A 17,664-nucleotide genomic window follows, 5' to 3' on the forward strand; every position below is an offset into this window, starting at 1 on the left:
GTAACATACGCATGACTTTTCTCGGCAGTGAATGGAGGCCTTACCTTCTAGTTTGGAGCTGAAATAAGCTTGGCTGAGCTGCTGAACCTCTCTCAGCCTCAGTTGTTCAGATAGGTGTGACCAGAATGTGTGTAATAAAGTGTTGGTGAAAATGAGAGGGGAACCTGCCATGGCCTTTGAGCAATCTGCAACACTGCTCAAGGGATCCTGGTTGTTGTGGTCTTTATCATTCAGCAAGGAGACTATGCACCTTGGAGTAGCCCCTGGCCTGATCTGTCCACATACCAGGCATTCAGTGGAGTGAAGCACCATGAGTGGGGAGCCAGCACCATGAGTGGGGAGCCGGCACCATGAGTGGGGAGCCGGCACCAGCTCCATCCTCGGCCTAGTGCAGTTAAGTAACTTTAGGTCCAAAGGCACACTCTGTAAGTACCCAGGAGCTGATGGCTGAAGCTGAACATGGATGGTTGCGGTATTTCCCTAAAGAGGGGAGCCTGGGTGTTTCTACTTTGGGGGTAACCACAAGCTCAATTGCATTGGTCTCTACTTACCCCAAACAGAGGACTCTGGCTCCCCTAGTGGCCCTTTTATTCTGAGGTGATTATTTTCACCCACGAACTCTAGTAAGCAAAATGAGCTTGGAGGGTAGAGCCTGACAGGCACATGGGAGAAAGCCCAGAGTCTAAGAAACTGGAGAGATGGAAGGAAAGGAAAGATTTCACCTTTCCAAGTAATTCTCGTCAAAGGAATAATTATTCCTCCCATCTGTTTAGCATGACTTAAGGTGAATCCATTTCCCTGAAGGGTGGTCACTTAGCCTGGTGATTGACAGTCCAGCGGGATTCCTGGGTCTCCATCCAGGCCAGGGGTAGAGGCCATTCTCTTGACCAGAAGGAAATGGTTTACCCTTAATGGGTCTGTAACGCAATGAGGAAAATGAAGTTCAAATGGGTCCCAAGCTAGTAAGAAAGTAACTCAGATGCCAAAATACTAACCCAGATAGTGACCTAAAAAGCCTACGTTCAGAAATATCATATGAACCGTTAAGCTGGAATACTCCTTCTGGGTGGAAGGGGCTGACAGAGAACCCAGGGTGTCCCTTAGGACTGCAATAGTAGCACTCGGCTTCCTCCCGGGCCTCTGCCTGCCTTTTTCTCTTACATTTCCTCTCTTGTTCTCCCACATCTGGTATTTTTACCGACACAATTGCTCTTACGTAAATTTGAGCACATTAGTGAGTTCCCTTACTGACCTATAGGATCAGCTTCCTGAGGTTGTATCGCCCACTCTTCTTACCAGAATGGACTAGCCAAAACCCCTCATTGTCTTACTTACTTGTTTGAGTTTTCAAACTGAATTTAAAAACTAGAATCTTAGCCGAGCAGTGGTGGCACATGCCTTTAATCCCAGCACTTGGGGGTTGAGGCAGGTGGAGCTCTAATTTCAAGACCAGACTGATCTACAAGAGCTAGTCCTAGGACAGGCTCCAAAGCTACAGAGAAACCCTGTCTTGAAAACCAAAAAAAAAAAAAAAAAAAAAAAAAACACCCAAAAAACAAGAACAAAACAAAACACAAAACAAAAAAACAAAAAACAAAAACCCTAGACTCTTCTACCCATCCCTAATATTTCTGAAGGGTGAGTACACACGCATGCCTGTTAAGAGACCCCTCAGTGTCAACGCCAGGAGGAAATGCCTCTCAGAGAAGCGCTTTACGTACTCAGCTGTACCTTCATTCTCCCCAGTCCTGAAAGCTAAGCATCCTCCTCCTGTGCTAAACTATCTTCACATTTTCAGCCCACAGTGGGTCCCCATAGTACCCTAAGGTACCTCAACAGGCCTCTTTCCACAGAGGTAGCTGAATAGCAGGCACCCCGCAAACAGAAGAGGAACATAACCACATAAGACACTGGACTTGATTTTTTTTAACTAATGTATTTATTCTTCACTCATAAAAAAGAACATATGCTTGGCTTTGAAATCATGACATAAAAGAAAAAGGCAAAAAAAGGGGAAAAGTCTCGGCTGGAGGTTGGGAGAAGCAATCATGCTAGCCTGTCAGCACACAGTGCGTGCTTGGGCTGGAGCAGGCACACCAGTCAGAGCGGAAGGTGAAGAAGCATTCTGACCCAGCAGACAGGCCTCCTTCCATGGCCACTTGGTTTCCCAAGTGTGTGTGGTCAGCACGCAGAGGAAAAGAGTCTTCCCTCTCTCCTGCCTTCCTCCTTTCCCGACAGTGTGGGCAGCAAGGCTTTGATGCCACCCTTTCTAGTCTGTGGGACAGTGGTGGTGTCTCAACATGCCTAACCTGCATCTTGCCAAACTTTAAAAAATTGCTCAAATCAACCAGAAGTAGGAGCCATCCCTATTTCTGGTCAGTGATCTGCTGCAGGCAGAGCTTCATGTAGGAGTCCTTGCTGCGGATTTCTATGACGGCGTCTCTGACAAGCTCAATGAACATCTGTGGCCACAGCTTCTGCAGAGCCTCGTTTTTCATGTTGATTGCTGTGGCTTCCTTCACAAGGTCTTCCACATACATCTTGCAGAACTTCTTCTTGTCCTTTATCTCCTGTTAAGAAAAAAATGACATTAAGTCATAACTAATTCAAAAGCCAAAACAATAATTAATAGAATCAGAGAAGCTTGGAATAACCCATTCTACACACCCATGCCTCTCCTGTCCTGTGTCTTCGGGCTAGGAACTCTTCCCCAGCAGCTCCTGGTGGAGAGTTCTGCTCCAGCAGGCAGTAACTAAGGCCTCATTGCAGGCCTCTGCGTCGGTTGAGCATGGTGCTTTCCAGAGGAGTAAGGGTTGGGGTACCGATGCTAACCCTTCTAATCAGTCTGGGTTAGCTACTATGTATAATCCTTTATACCCAGACTTTGGATTTACTCTCTAGTATAGAGACAGACATACAGAATGTCACACTGTAGCCCAGACTATTTGGACAAAGTTTGAGAAAAGTGCCTAAAAAGGAAGAACTATCACAAGCTTTGGACACGCCCACACCTTCGAAAGAGCAGCACTCTGGCTCAGCTTCTGGGCCTGGCAGCCTGAAGGTGAGAAGCTGCTTCTACACACAGCAGGGTGTGCTGAGCCCGAGGACATTTGGGTACTCAGCTCCAACTTCATCAAGGATGCTAAGGAAGTTATCTACTGGGGTTAGGGGATAGCTCAGTGTTGAAGTTTTCAGTCTAGTATGTTTGAAGGCCCTGGGTCTGATACTCAACACACACACACACACACACACACACACACACACACACACACACAGAGAGAGAGAGAGAGAGAGAGAGAGAGAGAGAGAAAGAGAGAGAGAGAGAGAGAGAGACAGAGAGAGAGAGACAGACAGACAGACAGAGAGACAGACAGAGACAGAGAGAGAGGAAGAGTATTTATTTTGAAGGTTAAATGTTGACAAGAAACTTAAGACCCATTTAAACTTCACACTCAAAACACAAACACTCTAGGATGAATTAAATTAGTTAGTAAAAGTGCTAGCACTGCTGGATGAAAGGGTTAGAGAGCAACCAGCCAGTGTCGAGGGAGGGGAGTCCTTGAGCTAGGCTGTCAGGCTGTCTTCAGGAAGCTCAGGAAATAGGAGAACCCGGGCTAGGCACCCAGTAGGTCGTAGCTCCCCCTGTGGCCTTCAGGAACTCACTAGATGACCCTAAACAATTCCTGAGCTTCCGGTTTTCCTCGCCTGTCTAAGAGGAGAACTGGATTCTTTAAAGCCCCTTAAATCTCTTTTAGATGAGGCAGGAGAATGGATGGATGGGCGAGCCTCAGGCAACAGGACGTGTAATGAAAGGGACTGTTTAGCCTGATTTGTGAGCAACTCACCTCCATTAATTTTCCCAGGCACTCAGTGAGCTCAGGAGAGAGAGGGCCCTGCTGCTACACTGTGTAAGTACTTTTCAAGATGTGGGGTGCTGGGGGGACGAGAAGGAATGCTGGGCTGGGAGTCAAGAGACAGTGATTAAGGGACTTGGGCAAGGTCTCCCAGGTAATAAGTGGTAATCAGGGCTCAAGGCCAAGTCTCTTGCTAGCTTGGTGCGCGTCCCAAAGTGTCACGTGGCTTCAGATTTCTCCCTTGCCTTCGAGCTTTCTCAGAACAGCAGCCTGCGTCTCCTCGGGTTACTTCCTCATTGTGTTTTTATCGATCACGTCACTTTAATCCAGATTTTGTTTGCTTGATTCTGCTGAAGCTATTTCCGTTACAAATGACCTTGACTGCTAAATTTATGCAAAATCTCCCTTATAGTCGGTCACTCGGAGTGTTCAAAAGTCACCCTACCAACCAAGGCCCTAAGATTTCCTCTTCGTTTTTAAAACTAAGAAGTTACAAGTTTTAATTTTTATACTTTGGCTTTTATTTGATCTGGAGTTAATTTTTTGCTGTATAGTACAGATGGGCTCAGTATGTTTTCCTCAGCATTATTTATGAAGTAGACTGCCCCCACCACTTTGTAATGGCTGCTGTATGACTAAGTCTCCCATGCACGCGCAGTGTCGCTCTGGCTCTGGTTGCTGTCCACAGTTTGTCTAGTCCTGCCTGGCCTTAACTGTGACATTGCTCTGGTTGGTTCTTGTCAACCTGACAACCCAGAGAGATCTGGGAACAAGAATCTCAATTGAGAAAATACCTCCTTTAGATTGATCTGTAGGCAAGTCTATAGATCATTTTCTTTATTAATGATTGACATGGGACAGCCAAGATCATCATGGGCTGTGTCACCCATGGTTGCTCTGGTGACATAAGAATGCAGACTAAGGAAGCCACCGGGGCAAGTCAAGAAGAAGCCTTCCTCTGTGGTCTCTGTTCAGTTCCTGCCTCCATTTTCCTGCCTTGAGTTCCTGCCCTGACTCCCTGCATGAAGAACTAAAGGCTGGAAGAAGAAATAACCCCTTTCCTCCCAGGCTGCTTTCAGCCAGTGTTTTACTACAGCAGTAAAGCCTTAACTAGGACACAGACCCTATCATAGCTACCCGGCATCTGGCACAGCACCTCTGTATACTGAAGGTTCTGGTTGCATCTGATAACTTTTAGAATTAAGTAACTGTACAAACTTGAATTGGAACTGTCTTATATTCATTTTATAACACGGAGTGCTCTGTCTACGAATATAAACTTTTCAGCTCTTTAGTGACCTGCAAGACAGGTCATGCATGTGTGTCTGTGCGAATATCGAACGCAAAGGTTGATGTCACGTGCTTTCCTCTAGCGCTCAACAAACATCCCTCAACAAAGTAAAAATTAAAAAACAGAATGATCTGTTTTTTGAGGTCACCAACTTGCTAGGCTTCCTCATCAAATTATCCCTGTTTGCACACAGCAATTATATATTTTTTAAAACATTTTTTCAAGAGAATTTGTATATTTAGACTTTCTAAGCATAGATATTAATTTTTGACTCACAGGACCTTAGGAAAAGAGCTCATAATTCTGCCAGCTGAGCTTTTGTTTTCCTTGTCCGGCAAAACCACAAAGTCTTTATTAGGTGACAGTCATGCTCTGGACCTTTCCCTACCTTCTTCACATTTGACACTGTTGGATTATAGAACACTGATTGTGTGTGTGTATGAGAGAGAGAGACAGACAGACAGAGAGAGAGAGAGAGAGAGAGAGAGAGAGAGAGAGAGAGAGAGAGAGAGAATGCACGATGCCGTGGCCCTGTGCACTCAGGCAAGTGCAGCACTGAGCTTCCCTGGCCTCCCATACCAGAACTTGAGGCAGAACCTAAACATCCTTCAGGATGCTGCTGAAAGTGTTAGATGTGCTGCCAAAGGTCCTCAAGCTGTTCTCCATAGGCGTCTATAGATTCCAAAAATGCTTTGGATTGAGAGCAGGGTGAAGGGAAATCGGAAAAACAGAAGATCTAGTTAAGCTCCTCCTAAAGCAAGTGCTGACCGCCCCTCCTCTTCCTCTATGCTCTAGCATACTCTGCTGTTAGGTGACCCTGCTTTTTAGCCACTCCTTAATACAGAGTTTAGAGCTGACAGGGAAACACGTATAAGCCTGATGTTTTACTTCTAGTTTATACATATGTTTGTCAATCTCTCTCTCTGTTTATATCTAATTTGTCTGAAGAATTGTAGAGATTTAAATAGCTCTCATGAGGTGCCTCATACATGTCACTAGATGCTCAATAAACAGATGTGCCTGCCCTTTTGCCTTCTGCCACCTCACAGCTGCCGCAGCATGGTTCTCTGCTGCTGTGTAGGTGACGCACTTCTTCAGCTATTCGGTGAGTGCTGTTAAGGCCGGCACTGCACGCTTTCTCCACCTGTGCCTCTGGCTACCATGGCAATGCTGCCTTCCCAATAAAGCTCACGTAAGAAGTGCATGATCGCTCCACACTCTCTTGGCTAAGAAGCTCTGCTGGGAAGGAAGCAGCCATACAAACAACTGGGAAATCGGTGACACAGAGTGCAGTGCATAACTAAACACCATAAGCTAAGCCAAGAGCTCTGGAGTAGAGACTCTGGCTAAACACCCGTGGTGGAAGCCTCTCTCCTTTTCTCTTAATCTAGGCAGATCAGGGCTGTGGGTCCTATTTTAATTTGGATTTTTGGCCCAGCTTTCTTCTGAATAGGCTTTGTGTTGAGACAGACACCGGACTAGAGGTTCTCACTTGCAGGCTTGCTGACCTCTCAGTCCCCACTGGTATTGGCCCAGCATTGTGTGAAGGATAACCTCCAGTCCCATGCAGCATGGACTGCAGGAGGCGCTAGACCACAGATGGTGTACCATACCTCCAGCTTCTCGTGGTAGAATTCTCTGGTGGTATAATTCAGGGTAGCGCGATTCGTGTTTTCCACTATGAGCCTTTTGCTGTCGCTGGTCTCCTCACTGATAATGCCAGGTTTTTTACCTTTGCTTTCTAGTAGGTATCGGAATTGCTTTTTCCTGCAGAAGATGGTAAATGGACTCAGAGTTACTTATGAGAGCAAAAAGATTGTGTGCAATTTTTGCTGACTTCAGAGGGAGTACACACTTTGTTAAATGTCAGATCTGTGAGTCTGAGCAGTTAGTACTCCAATATTTCAACTAATCAAGGTATTTGATGCACATTACTTGTTTTGTTTGAGACACGGTTTCACTATCGTAGCTCAGGCTGGACTCAAACTCCCAATCCTAAGGACTCAGCCTCCTGAGAACTAGGTTTATAGGCTTGTGACAGTGTGCTGAGCCCCACCACAGCCTTTCGTTCTGTGACTGCTGATCATCAACACTAACAATTTCAAACATTTCTACAATGAGAAAAGAACTCTACCTTAACAGGAAAATATCCAAAAGGTGAATCAAAGCTTAAGCCAATTAAAGGTGCGAAGGACTGAGCCACACAGTCCTAAGGTATGTTAGTTTGCTCATATAACCACATACATAGCTCACAGTTCCTTTATTTGCCTAAGCGGTGTTCCTAGCTAGAAAATCAAATTGGATGTGGAGTTAATTTCAGCAAAAATCAAAACGGAAAGCAGTGAAAGCCCAGAGGTGCTGGCAGGAGGCCACATGATGGCTAGAGGCATTGTGGGATACAAAGGGACACACCAAAGAAGCAGGAGCATCCCAGAGCTGTCGCCCAGAATCCCACCCATCCCAGCTGACTGCAGCTCCTCTAACCGCAGGCCTTTTCCACTTCTGCTTACCATTCAGGGTGCTTCTGAGAACTTAGAATATGACTTTAGTGGGAATAAAACTTCCCGGGAATATAAACTTTTTTTTCTTTTTCTTTTTCTCATTTAAAAGTATAGTGATGTGTTTTTAGAAATTTGGAGAAGTATAAATTTTGAAAAGTGTAAGGAAATAGTCTACAGCTCATAATTCTATATAAACATCTAGTGTTTGCATTCAACATATTTCAAGACAATGATAGTTCCTGTGACTGAATGGAAGTCAGTTGTGATGCAGATCACAATTTTGTTCAGAGTGTGTTTTAGGAAACATTTGTGTAAAGAGCACAGTGAGTCGCTGGACATCTGGATTTGCGCTTAGGCAGATGTTATATTATGTTGCCTTTCTGCGTCCTTCCACTTGCTTTTGCTTTACTTAGGGATCTTTCTTTTCATTCTTTTCTTTTCTTTCTTTTTTTTTCAAGACAGGTTTTCACTGTAGCTTTGGGGCATGTCCTGGAACTAGCTCTTTTAGACCGGACTGGCCTTGAACTCACAGAGATCTTCCTGCCTCTGCCTCTAGAGTGCTGGGATTAAAGGCGTGCACCACCACCGCCCGGCTACTTAGGGATTTTTCTAGGTTCTCAAGTGAAGTTTCTTTCATTACTTTCTAGTCGTTCTCATCTTTTAGTAAACACACTAAAGACATGTACGTCATTTCCTCTCTGTGCAGTTTTGGCCATATCCTACAGAGTTCTAGATATTAAATGCACTCATATATTTAGTATTTCAGCTTGAATTTCTTCCTCAATTCAAAAGAGTTTAAATACACTTAAAGTACAGTATGACATACAGCACAAAGATGCTGGAACAGGACCCACTACTTTGTATATTAACCTAAGAATCAGTAAGAAAAGAAAGGACTTCCAAAATACTTTTGAAAAATGAGAATATTTTTAAAAGAGCAATAAAAATAGAACAAAAACTAAAAAAGAATTCAAGCAGCACACACACATATACAATTAAAAAATCCTTATATTTTGCATGCTTTTGGCCCATTTTCTCATTCAACACTTACAGACAGTTGTTCTTTTACAAAACAACAAACAAAAACCAAAAAACTAAAAACAAATATTTAAAAAGTATCCAGATTATTTCTGAACTATATACCCTATTTCTCAAAAAATGGAACCTGCCACACAACTATCCTATGCTTGGTGCTTCCTGTTCTGGAACATCACAACCTGCTCTAGTTCCATTTCTTTGCTATGACAGACACTGTGACCAAAAGCTTCTTTGAGGATGAAAGGGTTTATTTGGCTTACACACCCATGTCTCAATCTGAGGCCAGTTTGGACATGAACGATGTGGGATTCCCCTCTATATGCTGTGATTACCATTAATGAATAAAGGAACTGCTTTGGACCTATAGAAGGGCAGAACTTAGGTGGTGGTAGGAGAACTAAATTGAATGCTGGGAGAAAGGAGGAGAAGTCAGGAGAAGTCATATAGTCCTGCCAGAGATAGACACTGGAACTTTTCCCGGTAAGCCACAGTATTTGTGGCAATAGATTAATAAAAATGGGCTAAATTAAGAAGTAAGAGTTAGCTAATAAGAAGCTAGAGTTAATGGGCCAAGCAGTGATTTAATTAATACAGTTTCTGTGAGATTATTTCAGGGCTGAGCAGCTGGGAACCAACAAGCAGCCTCCTCCAACACATAAACTTAAGACAGGAACCCTGGAAACAGGAACCATGGAAGATCAACACTAAACGGTTTGTTCTCTAGCTCAGCTAGCTTTCTTGTATGCATGGTGACCCTCTTACATCAATCATCAGCCTAGACAATCTCTCACAAACATAGCCACAGGCCAATCTGATTCAGGCAACTCTTCAATTGAGGGTCATTCTTCCCAAGTGATTCTAAGTTGTATCGAATCAAAGATAAACAATAGGACACACCCACTGTTTAATATAGGAACTATATTAAATCATTTTTAAAGCTACAAGTAGTTGGTTTTGTTCTACTAATGGACGTTCACTATTTTGTTACAGACACAGTTTGTGATGGATATCTTTGGACATTATTCATGTTCATGCAATATGTCTAGAAAGAATTCTGCTTAGTGAAAAGCTTTAGTCAACAGGCACGGGCAGTGAAAACACGTTAGGTAGCAGTGAGTTGCTATGAAAAGAACCACAGCACTGGCCATCACTGCTTAGCACATAGGACCTACCTGAATACAGAGCATAAGCTACACCCACAAAAGTAGTTCATTATTTTAAAACTTGCATGGCTATAGCATTGAATGGAGTCAAATGGGATTTTTTTTAAAAAATTATTTATTTTTATTTTAAAGTCTCCTATATTTTATATTTTGGTAACTTCATTATCTGGGTTTTTGTTATTTTCCCACTGCACCAAGTTAAGTTCTTGGCTATCTCAATTCCTTAGCAACACAGCCTCCTCAGCTCCCGTGACTCCCTGTGCCAGCCATGCCATGCTGACTACGTGCTCCTGTTGTTACCACAGAGATGCACCTCCGTGCTCCTAACTCACTGCATCTCATTAACTTCAGCCTGTAGAATTCTGATCAGAGACAATGACCTGTATGAATATGGCTTTTAAATACATAGATTTTCTTTGAGTTGAAGATGTATCCAGCCTCTACAAACATCCCATAAACATTTGGATACTTTTTCACAATCTGACTTTGGGCATAAGATTCTGGGAACAAGGTTTGAAATACATTTATTTGATAAATTATTAAAAATCTTTTCTATTTTCTTAATTTATTTGATCTGATTTATGAGGACCTTTTGTTTTCAAGTAATTAAATTTCTCAATACAAAGCATAAATATTTATTCAGAAGAGCATAATTTTCACTGATTTCTATCTAAACTATCACTTCTTAATTCAATACCTCCTCAGGATTTTTGTACACCCCTCAAGTATTTTTGTATATATGTGGGGGGAATGATCTGTGTGTATGTGTGCGAGTGTGTGTGTGTGCATGTGCTTGAATGTGTTTGTGTGTGTGTATGCACGTGCGTGTGTACATGTGTGTTGTGTGTGTAGGCCAGACGTTGACATCTGGATGTCTTCCTCAGCTGCTTCTTCATCTTATGTTGAGACAGGCTCTCTAGAGGTTGCCCTTGCAGATGGACAGCGAGCTCCTACTCTGCCTGCTTCTGTTCCTTGGCTCTGGGGTTGGACATGTGCTGCCATACCCAGTTCTTACATGGGTCCTGGGGATCTGAGCTCAGACCCTCAAGGTTGTTCAGCAAGCACTTTACCCTCAGGATGCTTTTACTTCACAACAGTTCAGTGGGTTGTAGATGGTATTTACATTGATCAACCAAATGCGCTTGAGTAAGATTTGAATTCATAACCAAACTGTTCTGTTAATAATTCCTTTTTTAAAATTGATCTCTTTCTCCATATTTTAAACCTAAAAATCCCCTACTCATTCCTAAAGAAATATATTAAACAGGAAGCCTTTTCCAGTGTTCTTAAATCCAGCTAGTCTCTACCCCAGCCCTCTTGCTACACCCAAAGAATCATATTTTAATTGTTTATGTGCACTTTAGCTATTATTAGACTACAACCACATCTTAGATTATAACCACAGGGAAAAAAAAGGACTCAATTTAAATAGGGCCAGGGACAAGCTAAGCCTGGGCTGCACTGCCTGCATGACACACAGTGCACAACTAAGAGGCATTTCTAGTGCAACAACAATCTAAAAATTCGGGCTTACCTGGCATCACCCAGAATTGAGATCATGCGGTACTGAGGCAACTCGGAAGATGCCACATGGGCCAGGATTCCAAAGAGCCGCTCAGCCATTATCATGTCATTTTGTGTCACCTGAGAAGAAATGGCAGAGAAGGATCAACAATGACATTGCTTCTTAGCTTCGTCTAACAAACACAGTTCCAAAGAAATGTCTGGATTCCACGTTTTCTTTTAGCACAGGAAAAGACCCTTCCCTGGGCTCTAGAAGAGTCTTCACTGAGATTCTGCTTTATCCTGAGTCCAGTTACAAAGGAGAAGCTCAAATGTGACTCCCAGAAGCTGACTCGGGGCTGACCAGTCAGCTCTGAACTTAGAACTCATGATTCCTGAGGACTGCGCTTGAGGTACCTTAAATCCTTACAGGATGTTTTTCTTTTTCTTTATTCATGTTTATATATGTGTGGTGCATGCATGCATGTATGTATGCATGTTTGCAGGTGTGTGGGCACCTGTGCATGTGGATGTGTGTGCATACGTGCATGCACCTGTGGAGGTCCAAGGCTGATGTCAGTAATCTTCCTCAAGTTCTTCCACATTACATTTGGAGGCAGGGTCTCAGTCAATCCCAGAGTTCAGAGGACACACACAAACTCTCCCAGCCGTATTACTCAGAATCCACCTCTGCCTCTGAGACTAGAATAACAGGTGGTATTTATGTGGATTCTGGGGATCCAAACTCCAATCTTCTTGTTTGCTTAGCAAGCACTCTAACAGCTGAGCCATTTCCCTGTTCTCTTAACGAATATTTTAAAAAGGAATAATAGAGCTTCTTGAGTCAGTAGGGGAACCTCATCTTAACAGGTGCTGCTCAGGGTTTTCCCTGTTAAGGATAACTTTGTCCCTTCCTTGAGAGATGGAATACTTAGTAGACTAGCAAAGATACCCTGGTGCATTCTAAACCCATGGCAACCTTTCCCCTATAAAGAATAAAAGTCAGGAGTATGTACTCCGGAGGCTCATCTCTGTGTTAAATCAGGAAAGTACAGAAAGATTCAGGTGTGGTGACAGATCTGACATCCTAGCACCTGGGAGGCTGAAGTAGGAGTAGATCAGTTCAAGGACAGTCTTGTACTACACAGCGTGACCCTTTTCCAAACAAACAGTTTTATATTTAATATAAAACAAGGCTAAGATAACATTAAAGGTACCTTTTCTGTTTTGGTGTTTTGAGATAGGGTCTCACTTCGTAGCTCTAGAAGGCATGGAACTCACTCTGTTGACCAGACTGACCTTGAACTCACAGAGATCCACCTGTATCTGCCTCTTGAGTGCTGGGATTAAAGGTGTGCACCACTACTTCCACTCCTTTCTAGTAATTTTTATAGTTATAAATGTTTAATAGACTTTTGAAAAAATGCTATTTGATTTTTAATTCTATTATCATGACATTAAAGAGATTGATTTTAAAAAGTTAATATAAAACAGGGTAGCCTGCATTTTCAATATAGTTGGTTTCTCTACACAGTGTAATTTGATTTACCAACCAGGGCCATGCTGTCTCCTCGGACTACTCGACAACACTTGGTCTGGTTAGGGGTGATACTGACATCTAGTGCACGGAGCCAGGGATGCTGCTAAGTGTTTTAAATGCACAAGAGAACTGCCACGATGGTTATCTGTGCCAGTGTGAGCAGAGCAGACACTGAGAAAACCCTTGTCTTTGTGTAAGCAGTTTTAGATTTAAAAACAAAACAAAAAAGCAACCAAGAGGCCTCCATCTACTTATTTATTTAGAGAGAGTGCATGCGTGGTATAGGTGTATGTGTCTACGTGTGTAAATGTACGCTCACTAGTGCATGCACACACAGAGGACAGGGGTTGGTGTCAAGTGTCTTCTGTGCCATTCCCAGTCTGCTGTCTATGAGACAGGTCTCATTCAGCCTGGAGCTTGCACTCTCAGGCAGGCAGGCTGGCCAGCTCTAGGGTTCCAGATATGTGCTGTGCCAGGCCTAGCTCTTACATGGGTCTGGAGGAGCTACACCCAGGCTCTCATACTTTTCAGACTGAACCATCTCTGCAATGTCCCGTGCCTTTTGGCACCATGAGACCATGAGACAGGGTTTCCCAGCAAACTGCCTGTTCCAGCCTCTCCAGTGTTGGAAGATCAGGTGTGTATGTGTACTTGTGATGATATATGACAGAAGCATCTTCTGATGATAACCCCACAGTTCACATACGATTCATACACACTGTATTTACATCAGTGTAGACTGGTTCTTCCCTATCCTTGACATTCACGATTAGGCATGCGGCTCCTCGAAGCCTTCCTTTAGCTGACAACTAAGTTCTCTGGTCCAACACAGTCACCTAGTGGCCAACGCAGGCCACTGCTCCATCTTCTCGATGCTCATCATTCAGTTCTACCTCTAGCCCCACCACTCTGCTACAGAAGGGGAGGTTAAACACAGCACATATGGTATAAGACAGCAAGACTGCGGGGCAGGCAAATCCTTTAGGGGTTTTAATAAAATATCAAACAACCATGGCACTGAGAGTTTCTAAAAGCTAAACTAGAATATAGCATTGGTTCTGTTTAATCCCGCTGTACGATTACAATACTTTTTAGGGTATTGTAATCGCATAGTAATGCACACCCGCAGCTGGGGAAATCACTACTTACAGCTAATTAGCACACCCAGTTAGCCATTAATGAGGAAGAACCCTTCACTCACATTCCAAAGAACCTGCGTATTGTATTTCCAGACTAATCTTGAAAACCCTCTAGCTAATTACCAGACCCTACCAGAGCTACAAGTTCTGTCCCATGCAGTGCTGAAGGGCACACAAGTCTGCATTAGACTCCCGCGAACCAGCAGGGGGACTGTCAGTCATCTGAAGGTTCCAGGCTTTCCTGGTACTTTAACAGAAGGCTGACACCAAGGCCCTGGGCCTACTATGGTTGAGGTATGGTATGGCTGCTTTTGACACTGACCTTTTGACACAGATCTCCACACTACCAACAATATGTTGGGTTTTAGCAGGTCTGGCCAGAGGGAGCTGTGGGGTCCTAGTTGGGAAGCAATACTAAGCCAGCAAAGCTGACTACAGTTCATCTTAATAGGGAAGTCTTCTGAACTTCAATGGGCACCACAATGAGACTAACAACAATTTGAAGATGGTTTTCCTTTGTGAGGTTATTTAGCAATAGTGATAGAAGCATAGTTTCCTCTCCTCCGCCCCAAATTAATATCTAAAAAGAACACAGTCTTTGAGTAGCTGGGGGATTAGCCTTGGGACAAATTAAAAAAAAAACCAATCTAAAAATAGCTTTCCATTAATAATTTTCCAGTTATTCAGCTCAGACCTGTGTTATCCCACACCATGCCATAGCAGCCATGACAACTATTAATAGAGCAGTCCAGATGTGAGCTGAAATTTTCTCTTTCTACTTTATTCCTCGCTTCTTTATTAGTGGACACTTAGTTTATTCCCATCCTCTTTTGTATGCTGTAGTCTGCAGAGCATTTTGAAAAATAAAAGTTTGCCTTACCTACAAAAGTAGTATTTTTTTCTTTTGAAAATGTCATTTTCTTTCAAAGTTTTACTTCTCTGAATGCTCACAAACATCAGGAAAAGTAGCTACTATTCACCAGGAAAAAAACATCTGTTCACTGTGTCAGATGCTGTGCTCGTGGGCATGAGTGCGAGCATGTGAGCGTTCAGTGTGTATGCATATGTGTGCATGTGTGCACATGGGTTGCCTGTGTATGTTTTTTAATATTCTGAACACTGTGATTTTATTTTGAGAAACAGTGTTTCTGCACAGTTCATCACATATCACAATTAATTTCCATCCAGGGCTCCGTCAAGTGGAAGCTCATTCTGCAGTCTGCTTTGCTTTTGCTTACCTCTGTTCCATTTATTTTCTGCATGCCGAAGTGGCTGAGCCTAAACAGCACATAGTATTTCCAGAGTGTAAAGTTGACCACTGGGTTTCCCTGAGGATCAATTGTCAACTGGTCAACCCGACGAAGTTGTGCTAGGGCATTGAACTGTTGCAGCATTACAAGATTGGTCTCCTTGAATTTAAGGTGCTGCAATAACAAACGAAACACAATGTCTTCGCTTGGAGTGGAAACACCTCAACATGTCGCAGACCATTTCCCATGGAACTCTGTAAGTGTCAGGCTTAGTAAATACATTAAATCAATGAAATGCTCTAAGCTCATTTAACTTCAATGTGCCTAATCCATCAACCATTGATGGCTTCCATCCAAAACTGAGTTTTGGGTGATTCCTTCTGCAAGGGACCTCCTCAACAACCAGGATCTCTTAGAGTTATCTAAATACTAAATAATCCAGACTCTTTTAGGATTTACCTATTCTATACATTTTGCATTAACATTAATGTATAAAGGAAGGACTGGAACATTTCAGAAATGTCTAAGGACTCACCCTGGTCCTGAGGATTAGCATCTGCAATACTCTGTCTTTCTGAAAACCATGTCGGTCACTTAAATTGGCAAAGCAGAAGCAAAGTATTAAAACAGAAACACTAAAGCAAATGGTCTATTTGCAAACTTGGACAGTCTTTCCAAACACCTGCCTCGATTGCTACCTATCTTCTCTGGGGATGGTGGAGAAGGAAAATACATAAACCATAAAAGGATGACTAGAGAAACTCACTGTGGGAAAAGCTCAAGAGGAAGCTCCCTGTACATGACTATTTCCTAGTGCAGGCCCAGGGCCAGGGAAGCTGCCTTTGAATCAGCAGCCTGAGGTTTTTTCTGTGCTGTCAGAGGACTACCAACAGGTCATGTAATGAATATACATATTCCATCCATACCAGTTTCAGATCACATAATGAACATACATGTCCCGTCCATTCCAGTTTCAATGTCTGAATACATGCTATAGGATGTGTGGCCTTCTTTGTAAAACTGAAAGAGATAATGCTCATAAAATTCCATTGGTCTTTTCTATTGCATAAAGGATTGTTTTTAGAGATACAGTTTCTAATATTAACACAAACCTGCAAGGGCATTTATGGAACTAATTTAAATTCCAGTGCCAGAGATCAGCCCCTAAGGAAACTACAGAAACTGAAGCTGAACCAGGCTTTGGCCTGGGCACACAAGGCACAGTGAAGAACAATTCAAAGAACTTCCAAAGGAAAGTGTTTACCAGAGAATTTGGAAACTTCATCTTCAGTTTGGGAAGCACTTGGACAATTTCATCAAACTCGATGAATGTGAAAGAGACGGTGGTGACCGCGCTGGCTGTGTGGACACTCCAGTTCCGGTCCAGGCACTCCAGTGCCCCTGAGCCGTACAGGGAAAGGGTTTCCCCTTCTATCTCCACCAAGTGTGTTTCTGTGACCGACAAGCCTTGTAACGCACTGCTGAGCCCTGGGTCTAGAGACCTGCAAAAGTCTTTTTTTAAGTAAAGTTTTGAGCATGCAAAGGAAATAACAGGCTAGGACAGCATGGTAGAAAGCACTCTACAGTTTAATATTGATTACCTCCATTTCTGTAATTAAATCCAGAGCATCACAGATTAATTTTTTTTTAGTTTTTAGAAATTAGCTTGCACAGTAACAGGCTTGATTACTTGATTAGCATTTTCCACACCAGTGTTGTTGAGCCTCCTTCCCCCACCGCATCCATCTCCTGCTGGCCCCATTCCTCCCCACTCAGCCTCCCGCACGCTTTCATGTTTATGTATCCTTAGATTAATTTACTAGGTTATCTGAAAGATTAACATTAACATCCTATCATGTATTTTAGCTGAAAATAAGAAAATTATTAATAACCCACCCCCAAGTCCAAATTACTCATCATATTAATGAAAGATAATAATTTCATATACCTTAAATATGTCACTGAGATCCGTTTATATTAATATAAATATACTTTTCAAATTTATAAATCTAGCTAAATGAATACATTTTACAATATATTTCCATAAGACATTGTAAATTATTATTTATAAAATACAATATAATGTTTGCAAAATATATAATATTAAATTATTTTCTGCCTTAGTTACTGAGTTAAGTGAGCAATGCTGACTCTGTTTTTGAATGGTCTGACGCCCTAAAAAACTATCAACATATAGTTTAGTTGTAATCAATAAAAATCAATCAAGTCTTCCTCCCTAAATTGAAACAAGAGTGATAAAAACAAATTATGCTTTAGACACAATATCATATTGGATACTCCACAGATAGGGCCATTTGTGTTATTCCCAAAGCAGGAGCCATGCTACTATAAAAGCCGACCCGAGTGGCAATCAGAGAATCAATA

The 17,664-nt window shown here is 42.6% G+C and overlaps 1 protein-coding gene across 2 annotated transcripts in view; it reads right to left on the bottom strand.

Moving 5' to 3' along the window:
- Nucleotides 1-1,962: 1,962 nt before the first annotated feature.
- The window catches only part of Lrrc49 (leucine rich repeat containing 49), a 107,389-nt gene continuing 91,687 nt past the window's right edge, over nucleotides 1,963-17,664 (bottom strand). For both annotated transcript variants that reach the window (XM_038322968.2, XM_038322969.2), the window contains 5 exons: nucleotides 16,544-16,781; nucleotides 15,268-15,453; nucleotides 11,382-11,491; nucleotides 6,759-6,912; nucleotides 1,963-2,570 (listed from right to left, as the gene is read on the bottom strand). In XM_038322968.2, the coding sequence (XP_038178896.1) occupies nucleotides 2,367-2,570; nucleotides 6,759-6,912; nucleotides 11,382-11,491; nucleotides 15,268-15,453; nucleotides 16,544-16,781 (892 nt within the window). In that variant the 3' untranslated portion in view covers nucleotides 1,963-2,366. The remainder of the gene's footprint in view (nucleotides 2,571-6,758; nucleotides 6,913-11,381; nucleotides 11,492-15,267; nucleotides 15,454-16,543; nucleotides 16,782-17,664) is intronic.

Source organism: Arvicola amphibius, chromosome 3 (assembly GCF_903992535.2).
Source record: "Arvicola amphibius chromosome 3, mArvAmp1.2, whole genome shotgun sequence".
Classification (NCBI taxonomy): domain Eukaryota; kingdom Metazoa; phylum Chordata; class Mammalia; order Rodentia; family Cricetidae; genus Arvicola; species Arvicola amphibius.